The sequence below is a fragment of the Sinocyclocheilus rhinocerous genome, unplaced genomic scaffold (assembly GCF_001515625.1).
Source record: "Sinocyclocheilus rhinocerous isolate Xijiao unplaced genomic scaffold, SAMN03320098_v1.1 scaffold1467, whole genome shotgun sequence".
In the NCBI taxonomy this organism is placed as follows: domain Eukaryota; kingdom Metazoa; phylum Chordata; class Actinopteri; order Cypriniformes; family Cyprinidae; genus Sinocyclocheilus; species Sinocyclocheilus rhinocerous.
Window position 1 is genome coordinate 24,491 of NW_015647960.1, and position 17,840 is coordinate 42,330.

The 17,840-nt window shown below is 35.4% G+C and overlaps 1 protein-coding gene across 2 annotated transcripts in view; it reads left to right on the forward strand.

The window, feature by feature from the left end:
* The first annotated feature begins 1,898 nt into the window (after positions 1-1,898).
* Positions 1,899-17,840, forward strand: part of LOC107709492 (endophilin-A3-like) — a 30,500-nt gene continuing 14,558 nt past the window's right edge. Inside the window, exon 1 of one of the 2 annotated variants that reach the window (XM_016513984.1) lies at positions 1,899-2,167. In XM_016513984.1, coding sequence (XP_016369470.1) covers positions 2,123-2,167 — 45 coding nt within the window. In that variant the 5' untranslated portion in view covers positions 1,899-2,122. The remainder of the gene's footprint in view (positions 2,168-17,840) is intronic. The other variant, XM_016513983.1, reaches the window with a different exon arrangement.

The window sequence follows — 17,840 nt, forward strand, 5'->3', positions numbered from 1 at the left end:
TGAGGTGCAAATAAAACTGCTGAAGGATGAAGGAGTTGGATTCAAATGTTGTGTTGCACATTAATGAATGAGCAGCTAAGAGTTTATTGAAAACATGAAACACAATACTTTAAAGGGAGCTGAGGAATATGGGAATAAGAGACAGACAAAGGACAAACTGAAACCACAGAATGCCATAAAGAGTAAGTTACTAGAGAACAATATTAGTTCTAGGTAGGACATCTAGTGGTGAACATATGAAGCTACAAGTGAAAAGCCACATTATCAAAACTAAATGTCTGAGGGCAATGGGGTTGCTATAAGAGTTTTCATAATAATGTTGTTTACAACATCAAACTTGCAGGATTTCCATATTTAGAGCATAAATATATTTCTTGAAAAGCTTGTTTATGTATGTATGTATTTATTTATTTATCTTCTTCATGCTCAAACATTGAGAGTGAGACCATCCTCTAGGTCTTTGACTTATTGAACCTGTTGTGTTTGATGGTGAGCAGGTGTTGCATGGCTGGATCACTGACATATTTTTCAAACAGTAACTGCTTCTGGACTCTCCTGCTCTTTAATCATCTTCTTCTCTTTCTGTGAAGTGACCTTTTTCTCTTCCAGTTTATAAATGTGAAGAAGTCCCTTTTTTTAGCTGACTAACAGCGGACAGTTAGGCTGATGTTGTTGTCACATCCAAGCTTTGTCTTGTCTTTTCCTTTCCTCTTTTTTTCTTTCTTTTACAGTGTCCATCTCCATCCAAACAAGCTTTGCTTTTGCAGGAGGTGGAGTTTCATATTGAGTCTTTTTCCTGCTACTTTTTGTTGTGTTTAAGTTTGGGGTGTGTAAGATTTTTTTTTGTTTTTGAAAGAAGTCTCTTATAATACCTCTCTGCGTATATGTGTGTGTGTAAATAATGTGGAAGGGCTGAAAACAATTCTACAGCAAATGCCTAAATCTGCCTCAGTATTCAAATGGTATCCAAATGCAACACTGACATTGAGTTAGTTTGTTCAGAAACATAGTCAAGGTTAAAACAAAGTGAAACAAAAAGCCCAAACACTTTCCAACATTAAAATGACAATCCCAAACCAATGATACAGTACAACGGCATATATGAAAGTCATTTCAGCAAACAAATAGTGGGGATGCACATTTTACAATTAGCTTGAACTAATTCAAAAATTTAACAACAGAAAACTGCTGTAGCTAACTCAAGCAGAGAGATCATAAGATTTATTCAGAAGTCTAATTCAGACATTTCAAACACACAAAAATGTAGTTAAAATTTTGTTTAGCTGAAGAAACAGAATATTGATAGATGCATTCGATTGATTACTGATTAATACACCATATTGTATTCTTGAGAAGTGGGACAAAACAGGGTGCAAAATTGAAAAAAATAAAACCTTGTACTCAGACAAATGAAACTATATTTATGTATCTTATATGTACTAAGCTACTGAGCTATGCTTTGATACAACCTCCCAACTTTTCTCTTTTTTAACAAAATGTGCTTTTTTACCTTGGACTGTGTAATATAATTTCAGCTTTATCTTTAACAGCATTCAAGATGAATCACACACACACGGATACTCGAGCGCACTAAATCACACACACACGGATACTCGAGCGCACTAAATCACAGACACACACACACACACACACACACATCCGGCTGACTCCTCTCACAAGTTCCTTACAAAATCGCAAATATTTACATTCTAATCCGGACGCTGAATCAGTGCCCTTAAAGAAAGCTTTGGAGAGTTGCCACCTATTTCCCGGATGGATGTCCGAGCGCTCGCTCTGCTTCGCAGCTGAATGTTAATCCTATATTTGTGTCAAGCGCTGATATGTAATGTTTTTGTTCGTAAGGGGGTTCTCCGAGATGCTGACGTGACGTATGCGGCTCTCGGCCAATCACAATCCTTAGATCAAACATAACCGACCAGCACTTGTCAGTGAGGGGAATAAACTCCCACCGCGAAATGCAGGTCCGTCTTCCAGCGGCGGTGAAATAAACCGAAAGCGTTTCACATATAGATTTCTGTGCTCCTTTGAAGGATTATACCACCATTTCTGCCTCCTGAACATTTTGTTTTCATCTCCCTTCGTGCTTCGTTTTATTTTAAGGATGTCGGTGGCGGGGTTTAAGAAGCAGCTGCACAAAGCGAGTCAGGTAAGGAGACGCCCGCGTTACGCTGTTTATGTTGTGATGCCCAAGTTATGAGGGTCTTAACAGGTGGATGTGGAGAAAGCGCTCGTGTATTGTTTAGCTGAAGCGGTCTGCTTGGTTTCTGTGTTTCTAGAGGCCCGTCAGAGCGGCTTTACTTCCCGTCTGAATATTCGTGTCAACTTTGTTACATTTGTATCAGCGCTTTTGTTCATAAATCTCCGTTCGCTGGGACGTAACCATGTGTTTTTTTTTAATTCTCCCTCAGCTTGCTGTAGTGAGGCCTGCTTAATTAAATAAAACTGGCAATTAATTGATATTAAATGTATTATTATCGTAATCATAATCATCATTTGCTATAGGGGATATCCTGAAATGTGGAGGTGTTATCACGACTCGTGTCTTTTTGTTAAGATAGCGGTATTGTTGATGTCACGTGTGACCAGGCGGTCTATGGCAAACCGTTTTGACATTTATTCCTTAAAACTTGCTGATGTTTATTAACTAGTTTTTAATTACTAGTAGGCTTACGTATTCCAATTGTGACTAATATGTATTAAGTGGGTCTCTAGGACCTACTCAGTACATGCTAGTAGTGATTCCTTCGTATAGTAGTTAATAGTGGCATATTTTTTTGTTACCATTATAAATATGTTCTTCTTGTGTTTGTTGATATCAGCTGTTCTGATGTGAGTTGTAAGATGCATTCCTGCTAACAAAAATATGTCCCATTAAGTTATGAAAACGTTGTTTCTGAATGTTCTCTGGAACATTCCATGTTAGAATTCTGCAAACATTATGAAAATGTTACTTTTGAATGTAAAAAAAAAACATTAAAAAAAATATTAGATGAAACGTTTCAGACATAAAATATTTAATAAAATATGTATAAATAACGTTTTTGTGCTAAAGCTTTGAGAACATTATTAAAGACCTGAACTACCTGAACGTTATTAATGATCTGAATTACTGGAGGTTCGAAACGTTTATTCATAGCTTTGAGAGAACATTGCCAGAATGCTAGCTGCTAGCATTCCTTGTTTTCTGGGTTGCTGATACCTATTCAAATATTTGCCAATATCAGTTCCATTAATACTTGTGGATTTGAGTTTGTTTTACAGTTGTTACTAGTAACTTTTTAAATTTTATTATTGGGATTTTTCATTGAACGTTACAAGTTCAACTAGTTTAAGTTTTGATAGTAACAATTGGATCAACAATCTGCAAACAAAATGAATAAAACAAAACAGCTTTAGTGTGAAGTGGCAGTACACAAAATCCAATCAACAACCGATGCATAGAACCAAGTCCCCACTCTAAATTTTTATTTTTCAGTAATCCATTATCCTTAGATGTAGTACATCACAATATTAAATAATAATGAGCCGCTACTTCAGTTTCATCCCAACTTTAATCATTACCATTATGCAAATGCTGTTTACTTTGTTAGTGGTTGTTTCCAACATCATAGGCAAAATACAATATGTCATCACTTAATGTTGTAGAGTTAATGAATGAAGCCCATCTGTTTTGCCAAAGAAATCCCAGTTTAACAGCTGGATAACCCTCGTCAATAGGCACATTCATACTGTAATTGTTCTACACTTTCGCTTTTGTGTTAGTAGCCTTCTTTGTTTGGCTGTTCAGAGTTTAACATCCTCTTCTTTGAATAAAGAAAGACATTCAGTGGAAGTGGAGGATGTGCTTGTTTGGTAGATCTGTCAAATCGCTCTTTACCTGATTAATGTTTTGCCATATCTCATGTAGTAGGTGGTTCTGCATCATTACGCTTTAGTGATGCAGCCTCAAATGTACACCTCAAATTATAGTAGTCTCATAGTTTACTGTAATTCCTGTAATTTACAACTGCAGTCATCGGAAACTGTAAATTAAGATTTAATGCATAACTCTTCACAATCTACACAACGAATAATTTGCCCTCCTTGATCTGAAATCTAGTGTGTCACAATTGAGATCAAGGAATCAGGTTAGTGTTACATTTATGAACTACATTGCTTTACATCTTCTGAAGAATGCTTGTCTGTGTAAAACTCATTGGCATGATGCTAAAGTGTTGAAATTGATTGCCAGGGTGCGCTATGCAGTTTATAAGGTTTTGTGAGGGAGTTTAAAGTGTTGCTATGGTGTCTCTATATGGCTCAGGTCATTCCTTTTTGGTGAGGAGTTTTTTTTTTTTTTTCCAAGCCACCAGTTTTACATATTAGCAATATTGTATTTACAAAATTGAGTGATATTGTCTCAAAGTGGAACTGATTTTCATATTTTTGTCTTGTTTTCCAATACAATTATACATTAACTTGAAATGCAAAATGAATATAGTTCAAATCTTATTTTTTGAGAAATTGAACAAAATTAAGTGAATTTATGCTTAAAACAAGAACAAATATGTGTCAATGAGGTATGAAAATGAGTATTTTCTTTACTTGGTCTTAAAATGGTCTTAAACTCTTAAATTGACCTTCATAAATCCTGCAGAAGTATAAAGTATGTTGAAGTATGTTTTACAAGAAAATACTATTTCAGATCTTACTTCAAAATGTCACATTTACCGTAATTCAAATGCTTTGTAATTATTAGTAAAAAATTTACTAGCAATTTCTGAGTGAAAATTGTTTTAAAGTAAATCATTTCAGTGTCGTTGTATTGTGTCTATTTAGTAACTGAATCAGAGATTCATTGCTTTTATGTGTTCTGATATTCTCAGTATTTCATATTTGCATATTGTTTAATGTTGATATTTTGATGCTCAAAGTTGATAAATGTGCTCTGTTATGATAAGCTGCATTATCCCATAATCTAGATAATAGTCATTCCAGTCATAAACTGAACAAAACAGAAAATAGATTTATATATATATATATATATATATATATATATATATTTGACATGTAGCCTCACCAAAGCTTATCTCCTGTTTTTATTTTATTGTTTTGTAACCCCACGCTGTGCTCACTAGAAGGTCTGCAGTTAGTTTTTAAAAATATTATGATGGTACGCTTGTGTTTTGGTGGACTTAAAGTGGATATTTTCCATTGTCTGTCTAAATGGCTCAACAATAATGTTTTTTTTTTCCTGCTGCAGTGGTTAAAAATTTCACTTGCTGTTGACATTTCCATGGACCCTAAGGCAATATGATTACTTTTTGCTCACTTATTTTCATTTGAAGTGACATATATAAAGTGTATTTTAAATAAACATTTTAAGATTTCATGAGTAAGCCTAATCAGAGCTGTTTTTAAACCTAATCAGAGCTCTGTTTTACACAGAGTGAGTCATGTTGAGATCACATGACTGAGCTAAATACTCACTTTAAAACAGAAACCCTCCTATAATTGGACACTTTCACTAGTTAAATCATGGCTGACCTTGAATAGTGCATTTCTACAGCGGCAGCAGTAGCTTTTGCTTTCACATTGCTGTTATTGTTGTGTACATGTTTACATTTAAATGGTGCATTTAAACAGAATACAGAATTAAACAGAATTTAATGCAGCGAAGCAAATGTACAGCATGCATGAATGGGTGCCGTCAGAATGAGAATCCTAACAGCTGATAAAAACATCACAATAATCCACAAGCAATCCACACCACTCCAGTACATGGAATGAAATGCTGCATGTTTCATTTTTTAGGTGAACTATTCCTTTAACACAGACTCTCACAATGTAGAAAGCTGTTGGTATATCCAATATAGTTCAATTATTAGATTTTAATGTCATTTGAATGGAATGATCAGATATATCATCTTTTTGGTTTATACCAGCACACAGTGTGTTTGCACACTTGGTGCTCATGTACAAGGCCACTGTAATGAAGCCCATGTTATAGTCTAAGCCTACAATCTTTGATGACCAGTGCAGAAGTGCTGTTATGAACAGATTATTGAATATGGATGGAAGCAGCACATTTCAACCACCTACAGGTTTTTTGATAGTAGAAATGCAAGGGAATCCAAATGCATGAAACGAAATTCAGATATTCAGCATAGATGCTGCTTAGTTACAACCTGTTAGTTTGGAGGCGTAAACCAGCACTCAAATGTTAAAAAAGTAGGCCTATTTTTAATAATATTTGGTTGCCATTACCTAGGTTTTGTTCCCTGCATGCATAGGCAACCAAACTGCTTTGGTTGGCACTTTAATCGTCTATTTCTAATACAAAGTTCACTAGTTTTAAATAGTAATTGTAAATTGTTTAAACAGATTTGTATAGCTGATAAGAGCTGGGCAGGCAAGAGCTTGTTTATAATCATGTCCTATTTTCCCAAAGGCTCTGTTCTCACTGTATGCATCAAATCACTGTGTGAATTAAATGCATTTGGTGTCGGTGGCTCTTTTAGGACAGAGATTGTGCAGGAAAGCTCAACTGACCCTTCAAGAATGAATACAGGAAGTTTTAGGTGGGATTTTAAGCAACACACCAGGATCAGAGTAACTTAGTAACCAGATGTCAGCATGGATCAGGGATAGGCGTGTGTTAGCATGAGTTATATGTGAAGCTGGCGAAGTGATTCACTGTATACACAAGTTACTGTATGTGCAAAGGTTTTTCTTTCTTTTTTTTTTTTTACGGATTCAGGAAACCCTTCTCATTTACACACACAGGTACAATGTATACAGGTGTTGGAGAAAATAATGTGAACACACATTATTGTAGGGGTTAATGTAATTTGTGCAGGCTACAGTGAAAAAAAAAAAAGAAATACTGAGATTGTCTTTTATTTATCTTTTCGTTGTTTGTATTCTCTAAGTCAGTGGTTCTCAAAATTTTACAGTAGCGTACCCCCTGGAGCATTTCTTATTCTTCTGCGTACTCACTCTCTTCCACTTAGACCGCAGTCACACCTTTTCCATTAAGGTACAGCATTTTTTAACTTTTATAGAGGCAAAGTTTTTCTAGCCTTATTAATTGTATGTCATGTTTTATGTCATATTCTTAAAATTCCGTTAAGTGTATTATTAATATAATAAACAAAGCAATAAATGATGTCAAAACGAAGTGATACTTGTAGATATTAAACTAAAACCGCCAATCTTAATGAACGAGGCATTGCATCATTCATTCATTCATTCATTCAGTAACAAAGCAAATGGCTGTAGTTATGAATGGGTTATTAATCACTGAATCGTTCAAAGCTGCAGAACTCCACTGTATGTTGCTTGGAGACGCACACCAGTTCTGTTACGGATTTCGTTGGAACTATTATTTAATTGCAAAATATAACAAACAATATTGACAATATTGTGTTTAAAATGTAGGCTACATTTAAAAATGTAAAATGTTCACTTAATATTACCTTTTTAAAAAAAAAAACTGTTATAAAATCAATGTCATATTTGCAATCATTTGTATATTCAGGGAAAATTGCATTCTTACTCGTATTTCAAACATGAAATACAAGGACTTGCACAGGGTATGTTTCTGTATCAAAGAGAGTTTATTTATTTTTTAACTGATCTCTATGTACAGTCCGTGTCAATATTTGTTGTTCATGCTATTAATTGCTAAAAACTAGGACTGCACGATAAATCGCATGCGATATTTAACGCGCATCTTGTCAGAAAGCCGGTTCTGTAATCAGCGGTAAATCTCCATCACCTGCGTGCTTTCACATTGAGCAGCATTACTAATTTAACGTTACATTGAGCGGTAGTTCAACCTTGTTTCCACCAAAGAATTTCATAAAGCCAACCTCCATGAAAGAACTGCAACTTATAAAACTTTAATTACAGACACCATAGCTAAAATGCAAAAAAGATGGTGTCATAATCATGAAGCCTGTTCAGTTGGAAACCACTATAGTTTTGGAGAGAAGTGTGAGAAGCAGATTTCCTCCTCCAGCATCTCTGAAGCAATGGCAGATGTTTTGATAGACAACAGTCCACTGGAGACTATTCAGAAGTTGTATGAATCTATTCAAAAAAGTTTAGAAACTGTATTAAAGGCAAATGGTGGTAAACCACTTTAATAATATTGCCTATAATCCCAGCTGTTCACATTATTTTGTCCAACATCTGTATATATTGTAACATCCTTTTTTTGGCTCCTTACATTATGCATAATACTTTCTATAACTGTATGATTATAGTTTATTTCTCAATTTGGAACAAATAGAACAGACAGATTTTACAGTCTTTCTTTATAACTGACCCACCGATGAGTTGATTTTGTAGTTTCACACATGAATGGAACAGACAATTTAGTGGCCGCTTCTCAATGCTTTTATATCTATGTATTTTGCAGATACTTTTTTCCAGAGCAATTTCGAGGTAAACCTGTTCATGCATTTCCTGGAATTAAACCCATGACAATGGCGTTTCAAAAAGTACTGTTAAAGTATAATGTATTTTCAGCAAAGAATAAAATCAGAAACCAATTGTGAAATCAGGGCTTCATGCTATGCAGAAACACACAGTCCTCTGGCTGGGAGAGAATGTGCGATATATGCGAAAACAGGGGTTCCTCTTCACAGAAATGAGACTAACCGGCAGATGTGTTTACACAAGACTTCAGCTCACTTACTGCTACATTTATTATTGATTATGTCCTATCGATCCGAGCACCCACTCCTGTAGAGGAACATCACTGTGACGAGGCTGATCTCAGTTTATTACTCACATTAGCGAATGCTCCCATGGTCAATTGGCACAGTATAATGGTTTTACTGCAGATGGTTGAGAGCAGACGCTACTAGAGTTATTATAGCTCACAGTGGAATGTAAACCACTTCTGTGTTTTCTGCTCTGTCTTCAGCTCCTCAGTCTGGTATCATCGTGAGCTTAAGACATTTTTAAAACTCTGTGGACTATGGCTGAATCGCAATTAGCATATTAGGATTAGTACATCCCAAATGATTGAAGTATTTTAAAAGTGACTGATGGATTTTCTAAGTAAGCATTTTTACTTGGTTTTTCAAATGTTATCTTCCACAATGTTCTCTTTATTATGAATTTTATTTTGATAATGGCTACTGTTATTATGGCCATTTTCTAAAAAAAAAAAAAGACTTGTAATATAGAACACAACTACTTTTAAGATATTTTATGGTGCTTTTGTACCCTTTGTGAAGTTTGAAAGTGTCAGTCTGTACTAAAGTTCTGTTTAGTAATAATTCTTTGATTTTGGTGTGATTCATTTAGCTATATGCTGAGACTTATATGCAAATGTCGATGCGAGGACAATCAGTGTTATTCTGTGAAGTCATGTACATGTAATGGCTTTTCCATATTGTTTGATTGTGCTGTTACTTTTTCGAAATTTTGTTTTGGCACAATGACTCCGTGTTATGATGGAAGTCTCCTCCCCGATCACAATCCATCACAGTCCTTGTGAAAATGAGTGAAAATAAGGCAGGATGTTCCCAGCCATGGGAAGCGTTCCTTCTCTTCCCGTTCTTTCTCATTCAGGAAGTTCTGATTGGATTTAGCAGTAATATAATTTTTTTTTTCTGTGAAACACTATGGTTGAAAATGTTGCTGCCACTCCCACAGAGTCTATCTATCTATCTATCTATCTATCTATCTATCTATCTATCTATCTGTGATATTAAAAGTCCACCCATCCATCCATCCATCTCGGTTTTGAAGTCCATTCAGGAAGTTCTGATTGGATTTAGCAGTAATATAAATTTTTTTTTCTGTGAAACACTATGGTTGAAAATGTTGCTGCCACTCCCACAGAGTCTATCTATCTATCTATCTATCTATCTATCTATCTGTGATATTAAAAGTCCACCCATCCATCCATCCATCTCGGTTTTGAAGTCACTGTTTTTGGTACAGCAGGGGAAAAACAAACCAATTTTATTAAACAGTGATTTACTGAACAAACGTTGTCTGTCTTTAAATTTAAAAAAAAAGTCTGTCATTTTTGCTACACAAACTGCAATTTAGGGTGCTGTTGTAATTGAGGGAAGAGATAAGAAGCTCATACACTTTTGAATGCAATATGTTAGCAAGAATATGTGTACCGTTACACTCCTACTATCTATCTGTTTGTCTGTCTTTCTAGATGAATACATAGAAATGGTCAAGCACTAGGCCTAAATGAAATTGCAGTATACTTACTATACTAAAGCACTATTTAATAAATATACAGTTTAAGATGGTTCACTATACCTTTTGTCTTGGAAACCCTGGTGATGTAAAAAAAGTGTTTCACATCAAGCACCCTGATGTAACCAGTAGGGATGCTCCGATCGATCGGCCGGAGATCGGTATCGGCCGATAATCACATTTTATGACTCGATCGGTACTCACTAAATTGGCCGATCTCATGAACCGATCGCAATTTGATGACGCGTGAAGCGTGACGACGTACAAGATGCGTGGGGACATAAATGATTTGGCGCCACAGTCATGTCATCGCTGGTGTGGAAATGCTATGAGTTTTGGAGAAACAATGAAAAATTTGCTATTTGTCTTGTATGTTTTGCATGATGATATGATGAATGGATGGTTCATTTTTAACAGCAGATTCAGTGACGTTAGAGCTGATCTGCACCTCACTGCACACGTCTGCGGCGCGTTACAGCTCCACGGGAACCGGAGCTGATCTCCGCTCTAGTAAGTGCTTGTGTTTATCAGCCAGCCGCGGCACGTTTCTGACGGTGCTCTCCCCGCTGCTTGGCTAAAAATAGTCTTTTGTGAGGTGTCACAGCGTGGTGGATGGAACAAAACCTCGTCGGAGCCGTAAGGGATAACGGTAACATAATACACTGATAAACGAGACTAAATGTGGTTTACAAAATAAAAACTATGCTAAAATGTCTCTTCATTTTCGTTGACCAAAACGAGACGAAACGAAATGTTATAACGTTATTTCGTCTCGTTTAGTCGCGTTATTATTATTATTTTGCAGTATTTCTCACTTCAGGGGCTGCATCAGGTCGCACTGCGCAGACGCAGGCGACGTCACTTCCTCAAGCCTCACTCATGGCATTATTTAGAAGACGACAACAAACAAGTTAAGACTGACACAGAGAAAGGGACCGATGGTCGGCCAGCCGGGGTTCGTCTTTATTTAAATTTATGTGTGTGTACTTCTAACATGTTTGGTTGGTAAAATAAATGTTGTAAATTCAAATCAGAGCGTCTTCCGTGTCTGGAATGGATGCGCTGATCGTGGGCTGCTTTTAAATGAACATTTATTTATAAAACAAAATAACTTTGGCCATATTAACCTACTCAATAGCATTAACACAGGGTTTACTCCTTTCAAACTTTATGTCACCGTTTCTGTCACTGCAACTTCCCGATCCGGGCGAACGGACACACACACACACACACGAAATCGTCTGCCTCATGAAAATTTTTATTATTTTTTTTAAATGTAGTTAATATTTGCATAATTTATGATTTATTTTATCCACCCGCGACCCACCCGCAAATAATCAGAATGCATTTTTTATTACCCTGCGGATTATCCGCAGCACCCGTGGATATAGGAAAAGCAAAATAAGTTTGCTGCCTAAATCAGACGGACTTACTGAAAATGCAAATTAATTCTCTGCCAGCAGGAGGTTCTTTAAAGCGGGAGAAAATGCTCAGACTTTTAGTTGACTGAAACTTGACTAGACTAAAAAGAGTATGAACGTGACTAAAACTAATAAAAACTAAAATGACAGCTTCACACAAAGACTAGACTAAAACTAAAATTAAAAACAGGCCGCCAAAAACAACACTAGTTACGTGCTTATGTTTATTCAACGAAGCCTTTTTGAAAATCCGTAATTTTTGATATTGTGGCGAGTGCCACAAATAAATAAATGTATGGGAAACACATCCCACAGCACAACCACCTGAGCCCAACTTCAGTCTACTCATCACCTTAACTTAACTGTGTTTGTAGCGGGCGCCATAGCCAGACATAAACAAACACAGACAGGAAGTTAACTTCGGGCCAGGCACGTGCGCCCGATGAAACCGTCTATATAAAGCTTGAAGCATCAGAATCGGCATCGGTATCAGCCGATCACCATGACAAGAAATCGGTACTCCGTATCGGCTGCAAAAATCCTGATCAGAGCATTCCAGTGTTACTTCACTTTCTCAAATGGCAGTTATATGAACTTTCCCACCCCAGGGGAAGAGGCGCTCTCAGCGTTTCACTCTGTCGGGTTGTTTATGTGACTATTAAATGCAATGTTAAAAGCTCGTCCTTTCCTGAGGTGCTGCGCCTGATGGATGGGGTCATTTCAAGTTTTTGACTTTCCATCTCGTAGGCCTGGAAGAAGGAAATGTCCTGGCATCAGATGCGATGGTTAAGAGAGTGAAACAAAACAGGCTTTCCTCAAAGAGGCCAGAAGTTTGATTGGATTTCTGTTTTTCCAGTGTTTGTGTCAGATGGAGGACTTTAGCTTTGAAAGTTCTTGCATCATGTTTTTTTTCAGAATTCAGTGCTAGTTTCCACAGAGGATTATGCTATAATCAATCTAAAACATGAAAAAAATGAGGCCTTTTTGAAATGTATGTGCATAGGTATTACTGGGGATGGACAAATTGTCAACTATTCTGCTACTAGTGAGTTTAGTATGTATTTTTTTTTAAGCATTGGTGTATTTAAAAGGAAATGTAGCTTTTCTGAGAGTGTTTTATAGTGCTGATAGCATGCTCTATTTTAGCGTACTAAAAATCAGCATAATTGCAAACCCCTCTCTGAGATGTTTTGTCTCTGAAATCATCTCTTGTAAAGCACTGCTTGTGTAAAAATCCAATACTGCAATGTTCCTGTAATTATGTAGAATCCACATGTTTATGTATGAGGTGTTGTGGAGAGATTAAAAGACAGCATTTTGCTTTGTGGTGTGTTACTTGCTCCCGGGTGTCTGCCAGTAAGTGTTTTGCTTGAGTAAATGGTTGCAGTAGGCAAGACAAATTTGAATCTGTGTTTTACATTCAAAATGATTTTAATGTAACTGCTAGTCCATTAGTGTAAACACTAAAAGAATATTTATGACACTCAAACAGGTATGTCCTATGCAATTGTTTTGATAGAGGGAAACAAGATACATTTCTAGTTTTAACATTACTTATTCTTCAGACATTCCCCTTTAAATACAACAAGTATCAGCTGTATAGAAAGTGACCAACATTTTGTTATTGACCACAAATGGGTAATATTCAACAATCTGAATATTGAGTCTAATTGAAATCCCCATATCTCTGGGACGGAACAATATAGGGCCTTGAAAATGAAGATTCCAAAAGAAACGTTTATTATGAACTAGAATCTAAAATCATATTGCGATATCGTTAATACTTCTTGAGTTACAGGCATGCAAACTTTGGAAAAAGATCATTTATGGCACTCAGACAGGTATGTTCAATGCAGTTGTTTTGACAGAAGAAAACAAAATACATTTGTTCTTCATACATTCCTCTTTAAAAGAAAAAAGTATTATCTATGCAAAGTCACCCACATTTGGATTTTGACCACTGAAAATGTGTACAATTTAACAATTTACTCCTGGAGTCATATTGAAATTGATATATCTCTGGAAATGAACCATTTAGGGCCTTAAAAATGAAGATGCCAAAAGGAAAGTTTTTTTCACCAAAATCTAAAAGGGCATTACAATATCTTTAAAACTTCTTGAGTTACAAGCATGCAAACTTGAAGAAAAAACTTGAAAAATGCTCTTTCCCCATTCACCATTGGCACATAATGTAACTAAGATTGCTAAGTCAACTGATTTTGCTAATATACCTACCAATCTCTGTGTAAAAATAACATAATGATACTCATTTTTACCCCTCTTTGTAATTTGGCTCTGAATCTCAGGTGAAAATTGTCATTTTAACCCCCCTCTACAAAATATTGGATTACTCAGTAAATATACATCCATGACATTTCATATTTTGGCTTTCATCACTATACATGTTTATCTTTCTTCAGAAAAAATATTAGAAAAATCAGAAATTTGAGCTGGGGACCTCTGGTTGAGTTCACACAGAATGACCCTTTGATAGCTTTGTACAATAAAAGGTTATACTACTTTCACAACTTTGGGGTCAGTACGATTATATTACTTTTATAATGCTTTTATTCAGCAAGGACAATTGATCAAAAGTAACAGTAAAACATTTCTGTTTTAATAAATGCTGTTCTTCTGAACTTTATCAAAGAATCCTGAAAACAATGCATCACTGCTTTCACAAAAAATATGAAGCAGCACAACTATTTTCAAAATTGATAATAATAAGAAATATTTATTGAGCAGAAAATCAGCATATTAGAATGATTTCTGAAGGATCATATGACACTGAAGACTGGAGCAATGATGCTGAAAATTCAGCATGGCATCAAATAAATAAATTACATTTTAAAATATATTCAAATAAAAAACAGTTTTGTGAAATAGTAATAATATTTCCCAATATTACAGTTTCAGTGTATTTTTGATAAAAATAAATGCAGCCTTGGTGAGCATAAGATACTTCTTTAAAAAAAAAACATTTAAATCTTTATTTGTTGAATCTGCAAATTATCTTCGTCAATTCTGAACATTTGTAGTTTTGCACATCCCTTGTTTTTGCTGCATGTTGATTCAGTGTGAAATGTGTTCAAGTCACGCAATTCTGTTTTCATGATCAATCATCTCTGGTACTTGTGGGCGTCCCAGCTAGTTGGCATGTTATTCTGGAACAGGTGACATTTAGGTGTAGAGCGTTCCTGTTTTTGTGACCTTTTATTGAAACAGCATTGATGAATCAGTTCTTGAAAAGCTAGAATAGGAAACTGATCCCAACCATGAAAAAAACACCATTGTTGTTGTTATTTTTATTGTTTTGTTGGTTTTTACCCGTAAAGGAAAGGGACACATCGGTCAGAGCTGTTCCATTGATCCTGCCGCATTGTCTTTATTCTCTGGGGAGGAAGAAGTTCAGAGTGCTCATGCTGTGAAACTCTTTCACAAACCGCTGTATTTTTACTCAGGTACCCTGCAGGAAATTACACTTCTGAGAGAACATTGAGTCTGTCTTTTCTCAGATGTTTGATCTCCATTGAAGTACAGTTTTCTTCATTCAGCTACTTTGCCTTGGATTTGTTTCTTTTAAAGATGACATAAAATGTAAAGGAAACTACTTAGTCTTATTCTTATTAAGCACAATTCTTCTGTGCACATTAAAAATGTTAACTACTTGACTCTGTCTCAACATTTACCTTACACCTGCGCTATTGTACGTGGACCGTCCGCACGGTCACAAAAATTGAGCTGCACGTGAACGGTGTGCAATTTCGAAAATTTGGTAGACATCGCCCAACCCTAATATATATATATATATATATATATATATAATTTAAAATTGCTCAACCAAATAATTTCATGGATTAAATTGAGCTGAAATAGTTCTTTAGAGTAGTTTATTTTTGTATAAGTGTTATTTTTGTCATTTCTTTCTGTTTAGCTTTAATTTATTTTTGTTTTAGTTTTAGTAATTTTAATACTTCAACTTATTTTATTTCAGTTAGTTGCCAAGGCAACAGTTCAAATTTTTAAGTTTAAGTTTTTCATCTAATATTTATATTTTATATAATTTCAGCTTCATTTCAATTAACAAAAAATATTTTTAATCGTTTTAGCTAACGATAACAACACTGGATGACATAACCAAGACTGTGTAGACAGGAAAAACTATACTTAATATTCTGCTTCACTCAGAAATGTGTTACTTTATGGAAATTCATATTCAATAAATCAACATAAAATCAAAACAGACCCTATTTAATATATTAATACACATTCCTGGTCTTATTGTGCACAATTCATCAGTGCACATTCTGCAGTAAAATATTTGTTTTTCTTTCATCAAAGTGTAATAACCTTATAGGATTTTAGAAGGGAATATCCTGTTTCACTTGATAATGGATTATGAGTGCCATTTGGCGTTCACTATAAGATGTGACGTCAGGCAGTGTGTTATTAGTAAATGAGTCAGGATGATGAGAGTCACACCACACCAACGTCGAGTCGATTTCACACTCTCTGGTCGTCTCTCATCATGTGCAGTGATAATAAAGCACTATTGGATCTGTAATGGAGTCACAGTTTCCCTCTGCCTTCAGTGACTAATTATCACAGACACAGCTGTGTTCAGTCATCATTATCACCACTAGAGTCCCAGAAGTCTGTTGTTTCTATTGTATCTGTAATAGAGTGAAACCCAGTCTCAGGTTACTCAAAGCTCACTTCATTCCTTCACTGACAAATGTCAACAAGAAATTAAAGGAATATTGCAGGCTATTTTCTGCTTTTGGTTTATGGTCCACATATTGTACATGTTATTAATGCACTACTGTAAACACACCTGTCTTTCGTTTATACGAACTGATGCGCAATTCAAAATTATTGTCTGCAGTAATTATACCACATATTGTACATGTTATTAATGCACTACTGTCTTTCGTTTATATGAACTGATGCGCAATTCAAAATTATTGTTAAGCTGTAAATCAACATTAAGTTAACCTTTCAATACATTTTTTTTTTAAGTAATGCAGCATTTACAAATGGTTAAATGACCGGAGAAACACACATAGCTAAAGAATTAGAAGCATGGTACATTATCGAATGGTGCTGCATTAGAAATATATTTTAATATTTCTGTAAGCAATATCAGATTATCAGTCAAATTAACATTTCAGTCATAATTTCTAGAGAAATTTCTGAAATCATAAATGGTATGGTACTGTTTTCTAAGTTTAACAAAAGAGCTGGACTGGACTGACTGTAGGGGTGGGCGATATGGCGAAAATATCACATCATGATTTTTTTCAGGAAAATCACGATTCTTTGTTGTGTTGGTTTTACCATTTTGCAAGTTTTCTGAACAGTACAGCCAAACTATTTTCCATATTTCAAAAACAAAGCCTTAAAATATAAAATAAAAAAGAATGGCAGACATTTTGGCCAAAGTGGGCAAAGATAAAAATCTTTGTCATTATTTTATCTTTGTTATTAAAAAATACATATTACAGATACACATAATATACAAATAAAACAAAAAGTGCTTTATTTTTCAGGTACAGTTGGTGTATTTAGCAGCAGCATTCAAGAAATTGAATGAAAAAAATAAAACGCTATACACTGCACTGTATAAATTATACATTGATCCTTATTAAAGCAACTGTATTGAAGTTCTTCAGTCAAGAGCAGTGAGTGATTTTTCTCTTTGTGTTTTGTTGTTCTATTAACATTAAAGGGATAGTTTTTTTTAAAACAACTCTCAAGTTGTTTTAAACCTAAATGAGTTTCTTTCTTCTGTTGAACACAAACAATTGCTGGTTACCCACATTATTCAAAATATCTTCTTTTGTGTTCAGCACAAGAAATTAATTAATACAGGTTTGAAACAACATACAGGCGAGTAAATAATGACAGAATTAAAACATTTTGGCGAACTAGGCCTATCCCTTTAATGACAATCGGCAGCATGTTTAGTACTATTAGTCAGCTGTCACTTTAAAGGGGTCATATGATGTGATTTCAAGTTTTCCTTTCTCTTTGGCAGAGAGAGCGAGAGACAGAGAGCGAGAGAGAGCGCGAGAGAGAGAGCGAGAGAGAGCGCGCGCGCGAGAGAGAGAGAGCGCGAGAGAGAGAGAGAGAGCACGAGGGAGCGAGAGAGAGAGAGAGAGAGAGAGAGAGAGAGAGAGAGAG